The sequence below is a fragment of the Danio rerio genome, chromosome 17 (genome assembly GCF_052040795.2).
Source record: "Danio rerio strain M-AB ecotype USA chromosome 17, GRCz13ab, whole genome shotgun sequence".
Classification (NCBI taxonomy): Eukaryota; Metazoa; Chordata; class Actinopteri; order Cypriniformes; family Danionidae; genus Danio; species Danio rerio.
This window is the reverse complement of record NC_141037.1, coordinates 50687434-50708519: the sequence shown is the minus strand read 5'-3', so window position 1 is coordinate 50708519 and position 21086 is coordinate 50687434. Positions and strand designations below refer to the sequence as shown.

The 21086-nt window shown below is 37.8% G+C and overlaps 1 protein-coding gene across 3 annotated transcripts in view; it reads right to left on the bottom strand.

Moving 5' to 3' along the window:
- kif26ab (kinesin family member 26Ab) overlaps nucleotides 1–21086 on the bottom strand; it is a 174298-nt gene that overhangs the window by 70852 nt on the left and 82360 nt on the right. For 2 of the 3 annotated variants that reach the window (XM_087291020.1, XM_087291021.1), the window contains exon 4: nucleotides 17641–17801. In XM_087291020.1, coding sequence (XP_087147146.1) covers nucleotides 17641–17801 — 161 coding nt within the window. Of the gene's footprint in view, nucleotides 1–3131; nucleotides 3635–17640; nucleotides 17802–21086 lie in introns of those variants that run through there. The other variant, XM_087291022.1, reaches the window with a different exon arrangement.

Below are 21086 nucleotides of genomic sequence, written 5' to 3'. Positions count from 1 at the left end.
ATGATTAAAATATTACAAAACATATTAATTTCTAACCTACATGAATTTAAAAACCACTGCCATCATACTTTCTTCATCTCGGGAGGCTTTTTCTGTTCATTCATAACAATTTGCTTTTGTATAATGTTATTATTATTAACAGTATTATTTATTATATCCATAATTATATTTGTTTTATTAAAAACAAGCTTAGATTTGTCCACCTGTCAGGTTTTAGACCATATGGGTCACAGCATGTGTATTTGGAAATAACTCAGTATTTTGAGCACACTTTGTTAATATTAATCATTTATTCGTTTGCTGGAAATTAGAACTGAATTTAGAAATAGTTTTGAAACAAATATTTGCGCTTAACAAACAAAATTAATTCTTTATAGGCTAATTGATGTCTGTGCGGTAAGGTTTCCCTATTCAAGAGAGCAAAAGCGAAAGTGAACTTACTTTACATCATGTTAATAGCAATGCGCTTATGGCGCGACACAGCTGGCTCTTAAAGGTAATGGGAGATGAGACTCTGATTGGTTTGTTCTCAAAACACACCTATAACTCATTAAGAAAATAAACTCAACCCTTTTAGACCATGTGCCATAGTGCAAAGCGGATTTTTCCGTCCTTAAATTAGCAAAAATGCGCTTTGACACCCCTGAAAGCGTTTGCGCCCTGCGTTTTGTGCTTTGCGCTTTGCGCATGGACCGTCAAAATAGAGCCCAAAGTGTTTTTATAATAAGAATTTCTGTCTAATCTTCATAAAAATATTGTAGTTTTGATGACTTTAACGCAGTCAAAAACATCCAATTTTAAGGCAAATTAATTTACTTGCACATTACACTTGCTTTATTTCTGAATATTAATGTGACTCAAACCTATTAATATGAGATTCCATCTGTGCTTTGGTGAAGGGAATATGTCTAATTGTTAGGAAACCAATGCAGGTTTTTAATGACTTTATTGTAGTTTAATTCATGCAATGTTAAGGTGAGTTAATATGCTAATACAATACATTCGCTTTTTCTCTGAATATGAATGTGACTCAAGCCTATTATTATTAGATTCACATCCCAACACTAAATAAGACAGTCGAAAAAGGTTTAAAACTATAATATCATTTATATGTTTTTGTTGTTTTTGTCTTTGATTACTCCTACCAGTCTTTTTTGTAAAAGACTTTGCAAAAAAATTCCTGCCATAGGTTAAATGCAATAATTAAATGCAAATGAGAAAGATGAAGTATACAGTAAAACATGGGATAATTCAGCAAACCATAATGGATGGATATGTGTTTGTGGATCAGTCCATTTGGATACATCAATACTTCAGTCAAAAAAAAAAAATGCCTAAGGACAGGAAGTGGGCTCGGCTTGGGTATATCCCTGGGGCTTCTATCCTGAAGCGATAGATCCATCAACACCTCCATCATCCACCTAAAACGACACACCAGAGTATCTCACGGCCCACTGCATACTCTTCACACCATGTCATTCTGCCACCAAGGGCCCCCTCCATTTTAGTCTCTACTACTTGAGTACCAGCCTCAGCCACTCCATGGCAAAAACACACAAACAGCTCCTGTTTACACCAGGATTTAGGATGCATTTTGGTTGATTTGTGCACAGATTGAGAAGTTAAGACACATTCCTGTTTACGCCTGGTGTTTTAATCTGTTTGGTGGAGCAAAATCAACAAATTAGGCTTGTGGAAATTAATTATTTAACATAAAATCATGACAGAAATCATGAAAAACAAGAAGCTTTAGTTTTTTTGTGCACTGAAAAGCACACCAGAAGTCAAGAATGGTGGATAACAAAGTGCTTGGTTCTTCAAACCAAAAATCATGACTCCAGCCATCGAAGTTTTAATCTCCATCTGGACACTGTGCTTCGCAAAATGTTTAAGAATTAGGTCAGTTGCCACAGAGTAGGTGGCTTTTTGTGGCTTGTAAAAACAATCTGATCAAATGCATGTTCATCTAACCCTGGGAGAATTTCCAAAATGGACAAGCTCAGGATGTTTTATACCTCATTTACAAAGAGATTGTAAAGCACTTCTTAATACCAGGTATGCTAAGGGCTTACAGGCAAACTCAAGCTTGACCATGTGTTTAGGAACAGAGACTACCAGCTGGAGGTTCAGCCAGAGTAAATACATGCTAAAACAACAGGGCACATCTCAAGCGAGCAATGTCAACAAAACAGATCCTACTGAGGCTAAAGTCATCAATCAAGGAGTTTGTTAAGGACCAACTGTTGGTTTTAAACCAGTTTAAAACATTTTACTATTTAATAAAAAAGGGAAATTATTCTTTTCGAAGCCTTCTTTAAGCTGTTTGATTTAATTGGCTGAAAAACAAATCATTGATTTATTACTTAAAGATGTTGAAAGTAGAACTTCATTTTACAGTCCTATTCAATTTGTTTATAATATGTAAGCCTGCATCACATAACCTTTTGTTGTTTATATATATATATATATATATATATATATATATATATATATATATATATATATATATACATATATATATATATATATATTTGGGATAAGTCAAAAATACATAGTATGAGTCAACATTTTAGATTTTTATTTTATGCCAAAAATAATTTGAATATTAAGTCAAGTTAATTTTGTGACACTTACTAAATTGTGTTCTGTAAATCTATAAAAAAAAACTTTTATATTAGTAACTTGGACAACTTTTAAAGAGATATAATTTTCAATATTTACGTTTTGAACCCTCAGATTTTAGATTATATCTCTGGCCAAATATGATCCTATCCAAACAAACCTTACATCAACTAAAAGCTTATTTAATACGCTTTTAGATACAAGTATAACTCTCAATTTAAAAAAAAAAAAATTACACTTGGTTTTGTGATCTAGGATCACAAATGTGCTTATTATAATAAGTACAATATCTGAGTAATAAGTAGGCTCTACTTCTGAACCTACCCCCGGACATAACCATTGAAGATGCTTTATTTTTCACAGTACTTTCTGCAAATACTGTAGAAAAATAAATAAAAACCAAGCCAGGCTGTCGGTTGTCAATTTAAACCAGCAACAGAACTCAATAGTTATAGTGAAGATCAAACTTCCAATCTTAAATCACAAGTTCTTCTGAAAGACTGACTTACTTCAGTTTCATAGTGCCGCTCCACTTACTTTCCTCCACAGTCCATGTTTTTCTCTCCCTCCAGCTGGGAGCTCTGACTAGAGGCATTAGTCCGAGTCTGCCCACCATGAGTAGCTATAAGTGTGGATTCGCCTCACTGCCTACTGCACATTGGTGTGTTTCCCACTATCAGCCTTGGCTGAAGTGCACCAGTTTCCCGACTACTGACACGCAGCTGTGCAGCAGAGCCCCGGCTCCGGCTCCGCTCCAGAGACCCGACCACTCAGCATTAATCTGTTTTCCCAATTTGTCCTTGTCAGGGATTAGTGCTGTCACTCAAAAAGCAGCTATCCACATGGATCATTTGCCTGTTTCTTTCTCCTCTGTGTACTTTTCCTATCTCTCCATCTCTCTGGCCTTCCTCTGTGTTTCTGGATCTCTTTCTAGCTGTAATCCTCTGCTGTGATGTCATGGGTGGCCTGTACGGAGCCGACGTTATCAGTTTAGCTGTTCGCAAGAACTCTCAACAACCCCTCTCTTCCCCTCACCTCTTTACTCCACAATCAACCCTCCCCCCAACCTCACCATCCCACCGGCTCCATCAGAGCCCTGCCCCCTTGTCCCACCCATCAGAAGGCCACCGTCCACATTAGCATTGACCCAGCATGTGGGTGGAAAGGTGAATGGCATCCCCCTGTTTACAACTCTTAGGATGCTTTATCATTATTGCCCCTTTACAGCAGGAGAAGGAAGCATCTCTTCTCAACAATACGATTAAACTGATGCATTTATGTACCTAATTGACTTTAAATTAGATTGCATGGTGAGAACTCAAGAATTAGGGGTAATAATAGGGTAAGTAGCCAAATACATCCACTGAACTTTTAAAGATCCTGTTAAATATCAACTAACTTATGCGCAGTGGTTACTTTAAAGCATTGTATTTCTTTGTAAGTAAAGACTTTCAAAACAAATCATTCATTCATTTTCTTGTCAGCTTAGTCCCTTTATTAATCCAGGGTCGCCACAGCGGAATGAACCGCCAACTTATCCGGCCAGTTTTTACGCAGCGGATGCCTTTCCAGCCGCAACCTATCTCTGCGAAACAATCACACACACACATTCTCACACACACACACACACACACACACACACACACACACACACACACACACACACACACACACACACACACACACACACACACACACACACACACACACTCAGGGACTACTGACTATTTAGCCAACCCAATTCACCTGTACTGCTTGTCTTTGTACTGTGGGGGAAACCGGAGCACCCGGAGGAAACCCACGCAAACACAGGGAGAACATGCAAACTCCACACAGAAATGCCAACTGAGCCGAGGATCGAACCAGCGACCTTCTTGCTGTGAGGCGACAGCACTACCCACTGCTTCGGCCCAAAACAAATCAGTACTTCATAATATGGAAGATATTCATTCGATACTTTGTAGAATGTTTCTTGACACATTGGCATTGTGGCATATTGCGTTTCACAGGCTCTATGGCTGCATTAGCATGCTGTTGTTTTCTGATGTGAAGAGCAGAAATTTGGCAATGGAACAATTGCATTATCGTGTTTAACCAGATGCTATAATGAGGAAGAAAATAAGATATAGGGAGACACAGGCAAAAAATATTGCAAACGTTGGAACAGAGCACACAATATGGAAAGATCTGCTGATGGAGAAAACATTGAGCTTGTTTGGATAGAAAAGAGAATCAATTTATATGTGAATTGTTTCACTTATATATACACAAAGCTTAAACAAAGCTTTATGCTTAAAATAATATTGCCTACAACTATATTACCGTACCATACCACTTTTTCGGCACCCTTTCGAAAGGGTCCCAAACACAAGAAACGGTACCAAAAGGTGGAGCTAGACATGCAGCTGAGCGCTATTGGTTTACAGAGATAAGTCATTCGCTTACGCAACAAGCCAAAATGTAAACAAAGGACCAGCCATGTTTCGAAATACAAAGCGAGTGATAACTTGCGCTCGCCGCACGTCTTTATCTGAAATAACTAACTTCTTGAGCTGATCATACTAACGTTTTACGTTATATAATAACGGTTGATTATTGACAAGCTTTGGAAACCCATTCCTGTGAGAAGCTGACAAACGCGAGAATGACACATTCAAAAAGAAAACGACAAACGCGAAAGTAGAGCATATAAAAAAAGGGAAAGCCAAGGAGCACGTTATTTCTTCATCAAATGTGAACAAACTGCCTTGTTTTAATTTTTAAGAGAGAGAGTGCTTCTCACTGAACAGCACAGCAGTGATGATGTAAGCGTGCCGAAGCCCGTTTGTGGTGTGAGCGCGGGCCGTCGGGGGAGAAGGGAGGAGGGACAAGCGTGCTTTGGCCCGGTTCGAGGCAACTGTACCTAGTGTGAGTACGGCCTAACAGAGGCTACACGTGCTGCTGAAGATTAGACACAGATGAGAGGTTTTCACTGACTGTATTTTATACTTTGTGTTGTTTTGAACCTAATTAAGGATGAAATGTATGTTGTGTGTACTTTTTCTGTAGTTGGTAACATATCGAGGACTGTAAGGGTCAGTATGTGTTCATATATGTTCATTTATTTATTTATTTAAAATAATTACAGACATTACAGTAGACTATTTCGCACTGTCATTGATCTGCAGTTATAATCAACTCATGTTCATAGAAAAGTTAGTAATAAACATTTAAACAGAGGTATTTATGTGTGTAAAGCATCTGTTTTGTGAGAAGTGGTTTTCATATTGATATGTGTGCGACCTGTGCAGATTTATTATAGTGTTATTTTCTCGAGCGACCATGACGTCGACTGAAAATTTGTCATACACCACGCCCACCAAAAGGGTACCCTTGCTAGTGGAAACGCAAGGCTGATAAAGGTGACCCGCACCGACCCGAACCGTACCGTACTGTACCAATCAGTCAAAACGAGCCATATGTGGACACCTATTCATTGAACATATCGCTGTCAATTTTACATTGTCCTGTTTCTTAGGGAGTATGCTGTTGTATTTGCACTGTCTGTATTTTGTACTGTCTGGAGCCAGCACCTAAGCTTTTCACTTATCATAGCACACGTGCTGCTGATGATGTGACAATAAAAATGATTTGGTTTGATTTGAAATGATGACAGGTAAAGTACCTAGGCTAATTTCTGATTCAAATATTAAATAATAAAATTGAATGAACATTAATCTAACATTTTTAGCATTTTTATGTGCGTTTGGGTGGGTGTAAAATAGCTTTTAGGCTAGAAAAAGTCAGCTAATATGGCAACACTGTGTGTCTACACTGGGTATACAATCTTCTAGCCATCAGAGTTTGCACTGTATACACCTGGCTTTATCAAGAGGGGTCTGGATGCAGACCTGGTGCAGTGCATCTGAGCTGCATTCAATGCATTTTAATGCGCTCACCTAACCCTATCCCTACCCCTCACAGTGACGTCACTTACTCCATTAAATGCATTGTGTCTGACATTGCATCGTTGAGTGATGCAATCTCATCTTGCATCATAAAGGCTGCATCCAGATAGTATTGGCCTTATCAGACCCTTTCATTTATGATTTTGGAGTCTCTACTAACAAACTAATGAGCAAAATTATGTGTGTTTGATTAGATAGAGTTCAAAAATTCCTCAAAAATGTTGGAAAAAACAAGGCTGAAGTACAGGAGCCAGCGGTACATCAGGTCACACTGCATTTTAATGGTCCATTTGTTGAATTGAAGTTACATTGCATCTACATGTCAACTAATTCTCATTAGATTATAAGTAGACTGTTAGGTTGGAGTTGGAGTTGATGTAAGTTGACATGTACTTCTTATAGTCAGCTAAGCGTCTGTTGAAGGAGCAGAATCAACAGATATCAAGCAGACAGTCTATCAATACTCAAATAAACCATCAAAATATAGTGCTCCCATACATTATTAGCACATGAAATTATTTTGGACACAAAAATGTTAACAAGCATTCTGTGAAAAAGAAACTCACTTTCAAATGTAAATCTCTTAAAAACAGTTACCGCCTAGGAAAGCATATCAAATGTAGCACACAAAATGAATGTCATTCCATAGTTTATGCAGGCCTCCCTTACACTTTTGTCTTCAGTTAGCAATTACATTTGTTCAAAGCACAGCATAAACATGCCATGAAATACCTTCTCTTTGTTTCTATGGTTACTCCTTAAGACCAAAGCAACCAGGCAATTTGGCTATTTCCCCAACTCGTCTGGTGACCGTCTGGATGGTTGTATACGTGTAATTATAGCGGAATGTTTACTCCAATCATAGTCATTACTGCTCAAGCTCACCTGGACAGCCAACTGAAAATGAGTGTTAGGCCATAAAATAAAACGCTTTACAATGTGTCATACTCAATGCCACTGCAAGTCCACATACCGCCAAACAGCTGTGCTTCCCAAATCCTGACCTACATACATGCACGTACAAGCATGTGTCTTCCATACACACACCTAAACTGGGAATGGAGTGGTCAGCTAATGAATTGTGTCAGGACGTCTAAACTGCACGTGAATAAGCATCACGTGTAGACAGAGAAAACAACGCTGCTTGCACAATAGGAAACGGCTTTGTCACATCACAATGCATCAATCATTTTGAGTGTAGACAGTTTGCATTGACAGTTATTAGCATGCTAAAGCACAACACAGCATGCTCATTTCACTGTACATTTAGTGTTTCTTACATTCAAAAAGAAATGTTTTTACCCCCAATATTTAAAGTAGCCGCCAAGGCTAAATGTTTTGCTAATATGCAAATTTAGCCGAGTAAAATAAAATGTTTGCTTGGATTTAAGGATAATATTTTTTTACTGGTTAACAATGCACTACATTTGCAGATAATTGTATTCATATTTTCTTTTAAGAGTTTTGTAAGCAGCCACAAATGATTCTAATCCCTTTTCTCATCTCTTTAGTCAGTGTTTGTCATTATCTAATGATAAAGAGGCGTCTGAAGATAAAGCTATAATTAATTGTCTATAATTATAATTAATTAGTTTCTACAACTTCCACCCAGGAGCAATAACAAGCAGCCTTGAACTTAACATCATTTTTTATATGTATATACTGTAAAAAAACAACCCAGAAAATGTATGGTAAAAATAATTTTATATTAAAAAATATTGTAAAATCCGTAAAAGAATTTCCTATATTTACATAAACTGTACCTTTGTTAAACAAATGGAAAAACATATGAAACATAAAAATTAAGTGTCATCAAGGGAATTCTAAAAAAATCAATTTACGGCTATTTATCTATATGTACACATATATGAGCAATATACCGTAGCCGTAGCCTAATGCACTGTAATTTAAGAAAGCACATGCAATTTCAAAAACACCAGCAAATAAAGAAACAGCACACATGTTGCAAATTGGTAACAACACAAACAACTAAAGAAATGTGCAGCAAATCGGTCACAACACTTGCAAACATGCACATAACACAATGCAAATGTTTCAAGACGACCCAAAAACATAACAGACCCTGCTAAGATATGGATGTGGTCCCCTAAAAACATTTCCGTTGTGTTATGTGCATATTTGCAAGTGTTGTGATCAATTTGCTGCGTGTTTCTTCAGTTGTTTGTGTTGTGACGTGTGCTGTCAAACTGATGAAGATCGTTTCTTTATTTGCTGGTGTTTTTTGTAATTGCATGTGCTTTCCTAAATTGCAGCGCGTTAAGCTCTCTCGGCCACCGTAGCAAAACACACAAGTAGCAGTGCAATATGGCTGTATATCAGCACTGTATAGCATTGGCTTGTCGCCACAGTGGCTTAGTGTCCCACCAGTGCTGATATAAGCCATATCGGACTGCTAGAAGTGTGATGTTGCGCTTATACAACAGTTCGACGGCATAATCGTTTATATAAAAAGAAAATCAAACACGGTGAGTCTCAAAAACCCCAATGCTACTTCACTTTAGAATTAGTGTTTGAATGATTCTCTAGCGTAATGTCTAAAGTGATGAAAAAACTTTAAAAGATTATAAGTCTATAGAGGTTTTCTAGTATTTCTCTGTTGCAATACAGCACTACAAAATATGAGAAAGATCGACTTAAATTGTCACTAACCCATTTTATATTTGATTAGCTGTAGTTTCAAATGTATATTGAAAAAAAGCTGTTTTTCTCCCCTAAGGACTAATTCTGGGGTCTCTGTCGCCATCTTGTGGCGGAATGTCAACTGTCTTTGCTCTGCATAGTATGGCAGGGTGGCCGCCAACACACTGAATATCTGAAATTATGAATATATAAAATAGGCTCGATCCTTATAAATAAACTGCATATTTGCAATCTAAACAACTACATTCTCACCTAAACAAGCCTCAAAAGTACATTATGTTGTCCAGCAGCTGCGATATTTGTTAAACTGTAGTCTTCTTCTTGCAAAGTGTGTGGGCAGAGTAATACACAAGGGCGAAGAGGCAGCACGAATGCCAATATTATTTTAATTTCTCACTGCTATGTATATTATATTTAAGCTAGTTAGTAAATAATAGATAGTAGTGATAAAGGACAGCAAAGCAGAAGTCCCAAAATGCCTCCAGAAACTGTTTTAGACATGTTAATATAGACGTGCAAACAGCACATTGCATCATTATGTTGTTCATTCCCTCAAGTCAGTAGAAATGTGTGTCCAGTTCACAGCAGGCTCCAACTCGGCTGACAAAGAACTGTCCAACCTCATGCAGTGTCCATAGGTAACAGTGTTTGTTACTAAAAACCAGCCTAATGATTCAAGGCTTCTGTAGGACTAACAAGGCATTCAGAAAATCCACCAATTAGACCACTCATCCAAACTGAAAGGCTTATTTGCCACTTTTTTCTTGAAAACCCATGACACACACACACACCAAACATTTTATCAGTCACTGCACATTCTATACCCACATAAAAAGTTGCTCTGATCTCTAGACAGGCAAATCTTTCAAACCCATTGTCTTTCTCTTTCTTTCTTCCTTTGGAGTCAATAGAGCACACGGCCTTCTAAAACAGTCATATCCTTTTAATCAGTTCTACCTCAACTCCCAGCTAGAGAATGCTCAGATGATTCACTCACATGACCCCGTGCACGATGCTCAGTTCAGGGTTGTTTTGAGCCATTTCATCTCTCGGAGCACCGAGGTGGAATAACCAAGCACAGCAGACTGCTGAATGTGACAGTGCATCCTGAAGCTCTGGAAAGCTCTTTGGGCCCTCTGTTTGTATTCATTATAGAAGGCAGCTAGAATGTCAATACCCTAATCATATGCTCCATCACTCTGGAGCTTTTGCCAAGAATGGGGGTTAGGGAAAAGTCAACTTTTTAGCCATGAATCTACCCTTCGTCCGCTCCTCTTTTTCCTCGCCAGACACCCAGAAATATTTATACAGCGCAGACTGAATAAAAGAAAGCTAAAGAAAGCCAAGATGCCTTACAAAAGGACTGTGGCAGTAAAATGGTTCTATAATAATCCTAGATCAAATATCATGGTTCTTTGATTTACCTTGGACCTGACTGCCTTATTCATATGTCTCCAAAAAGTCTCAATTTCTATGGTAATACATTATAATCAAATAAAAGTAGACAGAATTAAACAAAAACTATTTCAGCCAGACTCAAACTGGGTGATTTTTGCCACAATTTGATCATCTGAAATACATTTTGAACATACTGAAAGATTTCTATAATCTTATGCTGAAATCTGCAGCCAATGTGATGAAATTCTTCCTCTAATAGAATTTCTCAGTTACAGAAGACTTGAGAAAGTTTGCTGCTTTAACTTTAACTACAATGGATGTCAAACTGAAATCCAGTAGGAACCCCGAATGACGCAATTAGCAAGACAACTTCCAACCACCTCAGGAAAAATGCTGAACTGTTGACACTTATTGAGATATAGAGGGGGAAAGAGTGTTTGTATAGACATGCCGTTGCATGACAGGGCCACAAGGAACTTTTGAAAGCTTGGAGAAAGATAGTTTTGGAAATAAAAATTTCATATACAATACCTTGTTTTTTAAACATGGGGTAGAGTATATGGGGATTGGCTTAAAGGTGTTGTACAGTGCACTGATCTACAGGAATGCAGCTCAGATAAGTTCAACATTTCTACAGAAAACGTTTTACATCCTCATCTAAACCACAGGAATAATCCTAAGAATGAAAGCTTGGCTTTGACCTTATTTGGAATGGTTGTGAATATTAATGAGATCTGCTCTGAAGCTTTACAGCAATAGGCAAATGATAAACTTTAGGTGAAAGCTTAATGTGACTATTTAATTTCACAATGTTGTTTTTACATCATTGATGTTGTAATGTAATTACAATACATTCAGTTAAATAGACTTAGGCATTCATTTAGTTGTTCAAGCATAAAACTAGAAAAAAGGCTGTTGTAACCACTAGCGCCATCAGTAGCAACAGGCTAGCACAGAAAATCCATTGAAAATACTGGGGTAAAATAAACTGTCATATTTTTAAGACATTGTGGGGGGAAATGGACTTTAATGCAGTGCTTCTTGTCCGATCTGAGGCCCACTTCATATCGTATATCTAACAGGCAGTGACCTATTACATATTTTTAAAGAAATCAGATCTCTAACATGTCAATCTTGTAATGGAAAGACTGGAAAGCCCTGGGGCTGCCTGGTTAAAAATTAAAAATGCGTGTGCATAAAGCCCATTGATATTAACTTCTGCATGAACATATATGTTTCATAAATTGTACTGGCATCCATTCACTCAAGAAAAATCAGTTTACATGAGTCTGTTGCCTCATTTGAAAATATACATAGCAAATTCTGCAATATACACATTAGACTAATAAAATATATATTTAAAGAGATGTTGTGCCTCTTCGGGGGGGTGCTAAATAAATAAAAAAAAAATCTGTATATCTTGCATTTTGAGTGCTGCCTGCTTCACAAAACTGCTAATTCTCCCTGCTTCTCGCATTTTTAAAATAAGAGTCCCACATACGCAGACTGCCCATTGGTCCAATTAAAAAACTTACTTTTTTTAGATGTTAGTATCAGTATTGTTAGCTTTTAAGATATCTTTAAGCTAGTGTGCTCCAAAACAGTGACCAAATTCGTGTTTAGAAGATATAAAGCACATAAAGCTTGTAGTTTGTCACTTCCACCTAAATGGATCAACGTTTTAATACAGGTCTCACTGCTGTGAAACTCACTGTTGTGTTTCTTCTATTTAAGAATGTTTCAAGCAGTTGTTTTGGCCATGCCTAATGTTTTATCTATCTCTCTGGTGGGTTTGTTGTTTTTTCAGCCTAATGATAGCTTGCTTGACTGATAGTGACAGCTTTTTGGATCTCATCTTAAGAGTTGACAGGAACAGATTCCAAATGCAAACAGAACAGTTGAAATGAACTCTGGACCTTTTATCTTCTCAGTGTAATTGGAATAATGAGGGAATAACACACCTGGCCAAGGAATGGCTTAGATGCAAATTGTCCAACTACTTTTGGACCCTTAACAAGTGGGAGGCACATTTGCAAACTGTTGTAATTCCAACAACGTTTACCTGATTTACTTGTAAATACCTTCAAATTAAAACGGATGGTCTGCAGTTAAATCATGTCTTCATTGTTTAAATTTAAATCCATTGTGTTTGTGAATAGAACCAAAAATGTTAGAATTGTGTCGATGTCCAAATATTTATGGACCTAATATATCCATATTTTCATTCTTTGGAACTTTTAAAGTTCTACTTTGTTTTGTATGCCTTATTTTGTCATTCATTGTATTTAAAACTGATGTCTTGATTGTCAAACATTGTATAACATTATAATTGTTAAAACTGAGATCTTACGGTGTGACATTGCGATTGATACAATCTGACATGTTACAATCATAAAATAATCCCGCAGTGTGAGCCTGGCTTTAGATGCAATGTGTCTGGATCAGAACAACCACATTTATAGGTGGTTTGAGAAAAGAGTTTCTTAAAATATTTTTTGGGGGTCAAATGGATCGAATCACAACAGCACTGAATGGATGGCAGATTGACTTTGTCCCCCGTTGCTCTCCTATCCGCTGTGCACCTCTAATTGCACTCTAATTAACATTTTACTTACCAGAGGATCCAGCCCCCTGCGTGTTGTACATGCAGGTTAAAGGCCCAATGCACACTACAGTAATAACTGCAGGTGTGGATGTTCACTCACAGCTCTTCATTTATATGCAGAAGTTTGATAATAACACCTTTAGAGGATGCCCTTCTTGAATTTTTTGACATGCCTCTAAGCAAGGTATCACATTGGCAACTCTAATTATGCATTCTCCGATCAAGTCTAACATCTGTGAGGGGAAGGTGCACAAACGTCTTTTGTGGTAGAGCACAAGATATTATTAAAGTTTTATGGTCTTGATTTAAAATTTAAAAAGCAATCTTTACACCTGTTTCACATCTAAAACAGTTTGTTATTGTTAATCCTGCATTTATCTGCATTTCATTAAGTGTTTTTTTATATTTTGGTTGCTACTTCAAATACAGCTAAAGCATTATTGCCTGTTTTTCTATGTCCTCTATTTAATGTCCTATGCTGCGTACCAATTTGGATACTATCTGTCATAAATAGTATTCAAAAATTGAATTAGTATGTCCTAAACCATAGTATGTTAAAAAGAGTCTACTAAAGGTTCCTGGATGGTTTACCAATTCCGATAAAAATTCTAAGTGTAGATCCGTCCATACTCTAACCGCTAATATTGCCCATAGTACATTCCGCATTGGACATTAATTTGATTAGAACACGGCGGACGCACGAGACCAACTTTCAAGTAAAGAGGCTTCGGTAAAGTTGTTTGAATGAATATTAATTAATCTCTAGCTAACTGGAAAATATTTAAATTTCATTTTCTGTGTTATATTTCGTCTGCAACAACAATGTAAACTCATATCAAGTTATGTTAGGACATTATCTTCTGAATGCATAATTATCCAAAGAAGACCTGAGGAGATTTCTCAGCATGAAAGACTCGCAAATGGCAGGTTATCTTGCTGCTGCTTTTCCAAAAAGGTAAGAATATCCAAAACGAATATGAAAGAAATGTGGATGACGTGCCGAGATGATTGACAGGGGATGTAACTAGCAATATAATGATCTGTTGACGAGGAAGCAGTATGTCCCAAAGCTTGCATACTTTTCTGTTACACACTCAGAAGTCCTTCACAAAAATAGTACATACTTTAGTAGTATAGTAGTATAAATATGCGAGTTGGGACGGAGCAATAGTCTCTGAATTAGTATTTTGAAAAACTGACGTTTTTCTATTCATAACAAAAAAAAATCTTGCCAGAAATTAGTATTTGAGATGAAACAAGAGGTGGTACCCAAAATATTTCCTACTGCTTCTGTTCATCCACCCAGGAGTTTAAATGAAGAGGTCAAAACAAATCTATTTTTTTTCTCTCCTTTCCTCATCTTTTGACATAGCAGCCTCCCTGCGCATCCGCTTTTTTGAGCTCAGCTCCAAAGAAAACAGGCGAGCAATTATAAATCAAACCTCAAAAATTAACCTTGTGCTACATGGGGTCACATCTGTCTGTTGTCTCCGAATGACCTGGAAGTGCTTGGGCAGGTGGCAACATCCCAAGCAGAGTTAAGAACTGGGTTGCCGTCATTCTCCACAAAAGGGAGAGGTCCCTGGACACTCTTTAATGTCCCATGCTGTCACCAGGCTTCAGAAATGTTTCAAATATGTTTTCCAGGACCATTCCAGAAGCATTCCTGTCACCACACCTTTTCAAATACCAGTGGAACTTAGAAACTCTAATAAAACACTAGCATGCAGGGTCGTAATATTGTTTCATGATTAAATTTAGAGGTTTACTTCAGTTATTAAATGAAATTGTCCTCATAATTTACTCACCCTATTGTTATCCAGGATGGATTTTATGGGAAAAAATGCAGTATATTTCTACATATAGTGAATTTATAAAGTGCTCTGTGGTTTGAACTGTGGAGTAAATGTTTTACATAGTAAAATAATCCGTTATTTAATAAAAAATACAAATGTATATTATATTATATTATATTATATTATATTATATTATATTATATTATATTATATTATATTATATTATTTTATATTATTCATTCATTCTCTTGTCGGCTTAGTCCCTTTATTAATCCGGGGTCGTCACAGCGGAATGAACCACCAACTTATCCAGCAAGTTTTTACGCAGCAGATGCCCTTCCAGCCGCAACCCATCTCTGGGAAACATACACACACACACACTCATACACTACGGACAATTTAGTTTACTCAATTCACCTGTGCCGCATGTCTTTGGACTGTGGGGGAAACCGGAGCACCCGGCGGAAACCCACGCAAAGGCAGGGAGAACATGCAAACTCCACACAGAAACGCCAACTGAGCCGAGGTTGAAACCAGCGACCCTATTGCTGTGAGGCGACAGCACTACCTACTTCGCCACTGCCTCGCCTATATTATATTATATTATATTAAATTATATTATATTATATTATATTATATTATATTATATTATATTATATTATATTATATTATATTATATTATATTATATTATATTATAAAACAAGGGATTAAGGAAAAATATCAGGAAATTATTATTCTGAAAGTGAACTAATCCTTTAAGCACTGATCCAACAAACAATTTCAGTCCAAGCAACTTTAAGTCAATTTACTGTGGGGAAAACGGGGGTGTCCAAATCCATTTTTGGAGGCTCAACGTCTTGCAGGGTTTAGCTTTAACTTGGAACACATCTGATGCTAATCAAGGTTTTGAAACAGGCAAGTATGTTTGTGGTGGTCGGAGCTAAAATCTTCTGAACAGTGCACTGTTAAAAAATCTTGCTGACTTAACTTTTTCATTCATTCATTCATTCATTCATTCATTCATTCATTCATTCATTCATTCATTCATTCATTCATTCATTCATTTAGCATGTCCTGGGTCTTTCCCAAGGTCTCCTTCCAGTGGGACATGCCTGGAACACTTCTAGGCGGCCAGGAAGCATCCGAAACAGATGCCCGTGCCACCTCAGCTGACTTCTCTTGGTGTGGTGATGAAAGTCCTTACCCCAGGTCGAGGAGCTCTTACATCAATCAAACTGACTAAAAATATTTGGTTAAACTTTGTATAACTTAAAAATTAACTTATTAAAATAAGTTAACATAAAAATATTTGTTGTGTTGACTTTTTGTCACTATATTTTTATAGTGTGGCTATAGGGTTACCTATGCCTAAGGCTACACCTACAAAAAAACAGAGCAGTCCCTGCGCAATTTTTTTTTCTCCAAAAACATCTGTATGTACAAGAAACCAACTTAAACAATGTAGTTTGCATGCCAGACCAGTATGTGGCACTGTAATTCTCCCACAAATCAAACGGAGAACACTTAATGCACAAAAACCTTGCATGTTGTATACAAAATAACAAAAGATAAACATGTGCAGCACAAATACATGCATGTAGTCCACGATTGTTGTAGTCTGTATTATCCGTGACTTTCAGACTAGAGTCGAGACATGGGCTGATGACATTGTTTCACAAAATATGTGTACTCTGTGTTAACATGAATATGCCACAATGTAGTTTTCAGATTTATCCACTATGGCAGTGGTTCTCAACCACTAGGCTGTAGACCGCTACTGGTCCTTGGATCAATTGGTACTGGGCTGCATAAGAAATCATTAATTATTTTTGTTTTATGTATTATCTGAGTCTGAAGGATATTTTATATAAAATATATATATATATATATATATATATATATTTTGAAAAATTAAAAACAAAAACAAAAATTAACCCACAAACAGCAAAAAAAGAAAGAAATAGATGTTTTTGAAAGTTTTTTTGTGAAGGGGAAAAGGCCCAGTGAAGGACCCGAGAACTGCCAAGGAACAGATCCACAACCCATTTGTCAGCAAATCAGGTGAATCCACCATGTCTGTGCAAGAAGAAGATCAACTGCTGGAGATCGAAAATGACGACGGTCTTAGGGGTAGATCACATATTTCGCATCTTTTCTAGTGTTTGTAGCATTTGCTAGAGTTTGCACAAGTTTGTTATTTCCAGTGTAGGTGACATGCTCGCTCCTTCCAGATGCACCCAGTTGAATGAATGCCGTGGGCACACTGCGAGTCGCAAAACAAGAAATGACTAATAAGCTTCAGCTTGTATGGAATATAAACATTTCGGTAGAATAATTATCTCAGACGAACACAGACCACCCATACACTGCAGTGCATTGAAAATTTCTCCATAAATAAAACTTGAATCAGAGTCAGTCTGTCAGCTAGTCATACTCTGAGAAAATAGTTGATGGTCGCCTAGCAACCTACAAAACCACCACCCCCTATATAATATATATGTTTTGCATAAATAGCAAAACTCATCTCTGAGTGGATGGGGTCTCAATCAAGAAAGGATAGGTGTCGTATCATGTGATCAACAGTGATCTATGATAAATGAGTTTTCTTACCTGATGAAGAAGGATGCCGCAGCAGAACTGGGATGTTCAGAGGATGAGGGCGCAGTCTGTCCAAACTGAACTGGACATCTCTGTTTGGAGGGATTCACTCTGGATATGGTGTTGTCTGATGACAGTTCACTCTGTTCTGCTTGACCCACGAGGCCTAGTGCCTATAATGGGAAGAAAGAGGATAGAATCAGTAAATTACTTTCTCACGCTGTTCCAAGAATGCTATGCCTAGGCCACGGAGGATCACACCTTGCTGAAGAAATAAACAGAGCAAGTCCTTACAAGGAGCAAGAGGCGAATTATGTTTCAAAGGTCACGGATAAAAAAAAAAGAGGTACCAATTACTCAACTGCATTTATTATAAAGTACATAATTAGCCAACAGGGAGGAGCATTCATCCTTGTACTGAAGGTATGAATAGGGTTTCAATGGGTAGAGATTAAACTGGTTCACAGGAAATGTGTCTCTTAGACCAAACAACAGTGAGATGCAGAGGCGGTCAATCCAGACACAGGTCCACAAGGTCAAAGTGGATGTAGGCATGTTTTTTTTTTCTGCTATTGAGCTAAAAGAAACTAGTCTTCTATTAGTGCCTCCAAAGGAGTTCAAGAATCAACTCTACATACGTAAAGTACATTTGAAACGTTGTTACATAATTCTTGCATGTAGTCCACGAGGGATTGCTTTTTCACAGATAAAATAGTAAGACTGTAGATTCTAGCATTTGCAGCTTGGTAAACATCCATGCCCTGCAAGCCATTCATTCAGGGATGTTCTTATTATTTTACCAGAGACAGTCTTTGTCTCTGAGGCCTGTGAGTAACTAAGTAGCTTAAACCCACAATCAATATGATCTGTCAAGTGTTTGTTTGCAAGTAGGCACTGTGCTAAAAGGCTCCAGGTGAGGTTGGGCCATTTCCCAGAGACGATCACGAGTTAACGTTGAGAAATAGACAACCGTGGTTTGAACGTGGCATGTCATCCATGTTGTGGTGATTGTGCATAATGGCTGGATTTGTGTTTGCTCTAGACTCTAGATGTCTAGGAGCTAAAACAACACCCCATGTGCAATCTTTTCATGAAGCCTATGCCGTCCTGTGCGTGACGTGTCAACATAAATTCAAGAACTTTTTCAGATAACTAAGGTGACATATGAGCTCCATAAATCACAAAGGATTACTTGCATTAAACGAGTACAACTTGTGGCATACATTCTGAGATGTTCCTGCTCTGCACTTTGTTGAACTGACATTTGGTTGAATAATTACATTTACTGTATTACTGTTGCATAAGCTTCAACTGATTTGAGGGTTGGAGGATTCTGAATAAAGCAGGAAAAATGGGTTTGTTTATGAGTTATGTCTGTTTGTTCAGATGCTTCTGGGTTGTGTTTATGTCTATAGTTGCTTTCTATTTAGGGTTGAAGTCGCTAATTGTTAAGTCTGTCAGTTATGTTGCAGAGCTTGCAGATGCATTGTTTGAACTGACAATATACATGACTTTTTACTTGTTTGTTTGTTTATTTGTTTTGCAAATGTCTCCCCAAAGCAATAGCTGTTTCTGCCATAGCCTTCTTACAGATTAGATAGGATAATGCCCCAAAATTTTGGTGCTCAGGTTTTCATTCTTTCATTAATTTCCCTTCGGCTTAGTTCTTTATTCATCAGGGGCTGCCACATCAGAATGAACAACCAACTATTCCAGTTTACACAGTGGACACCCTTCCAGCTGCAATGCAGCACTGGGAAACATCCATACACTTTTGCATTCATGCCAGTTTTTGCTTTACCCAATCAGTGTTAATATCGTTGCCAAAAAATGTTGTCATAATTTTCATGACAAGCAAAAAAAATTAAGTGATATCGACAACAACTATTTAAAAAATAGACATTTTTGTTGACTAATAAAAACGAGACGAGAATGTGATTGAGGGATGTTTTTGAAAAATATCCAATCAGAATTAATCTTGGTTTGTGATGCATGACGCACACATACACACACACATTTGAAAAGTAACTGATCCACAGTAGTCGCAGGATGCAATTACTTCATCATCCATAAGGGAGTCTGTCTGTCTGATTGAACTATGTATAATGAGATGGCAACAGCTGAGAGAAAAAGAAGCATCACGTTTGATGTCAAGACAAAAAGTTTGTATGGGGAGGAAAAAAATCAACCAATCTAAAGCAACATCAGGTTGGGGAATCATTCTGAACTTCACGGTAAACTCGATCTTTTTGACTCAACTGAGTGTGTGCTTTTTGCTTAACTGAACCGATGTAGCCTCTTGCTGACCTTTAGAGATGCCATTTGGATGTACATTAAACAATATTAACATCATGATCATGGCATTCATTTTCGTGAGGAGTTATTTCATTTTAGCTGTGGCTCCAGTTTAGCTGGCCTGATCTAACTTTTGCTAGGTTCATGTGAAAAAAAAACCAATGCAAACTTGCAAACTCCACACAGAAATGCCAACTGGCTCAGCCGTTACTCGAACCAGCAATCTTCTTGCTGTGAGGCAACAGTGTTAACCACTGAGTCACCGTGCCACCCTATGTTCAGGTTTTCATTCATTTATTTTCTTTTCAGCTTAGTCCCTTTATCAGTCTAGGGTCGCCACAGCGGAATGACTCACCAATTTATTTAACATATGTTTTATGCAGTGGATGCCTTTCCAGCTGCAACTCATCACTGAAACATCCACATACACATTCACTACAGACAATTCAGCCAACCCAATTCACCCATACTACATGTCTTTTGACTTGTGGGGGAAACTGGAACACCTAAAGGAAACCCACTCCTAGACAGGGAGAACATGCAAACTCCACACAGAAATGCCAACTAACTCAGCCGAGGCTCGAACAAGCAACCGTCTTTCTGTGAGGCGATTGTGTTACCCACCGTGTTGCCTTCTCAGGTTTTAAACCTGTAAATAATCAAAAAAGAACTTAGATGAACTTGGCTCTAATTCTTTCATCGGTGTAAAAAATACAGCATGCCGGATCTGTGACATGACAAAGTCATATCGCAATGCATGGCGTTCTGGTTTCATATGAGCCGTGATAAATCAAAACAGCGTCACACTGACAGCGAATGGTGTCTATCTGGACAGAACGTAATCCTCCACATCCAGATAAAGGAGGAATGGGTGTCAGGTTTCACATCAACAGGATGTTTAAGGGGGCTGCGCAGCCGGAGCGAGACAGAATTTGGGACCCACAAACACAGACATTTGACACATTCACGCACACACACACACAAGCTGAAGCAGCTGTCAAAAAACCAACTATGGGTTTTTGAGGACTTAAGCCCTCCAGTCAAGCTGTTTTCATGAGTGTCAGACACAGAGCAAGAGGTACGCATGGTGTATCCCCAGGTCGGGTCATTAAAGTGCAGCTGCAGAGAGCTCCCAGCAGTCGATAAAATCAGGTATTCTCTTT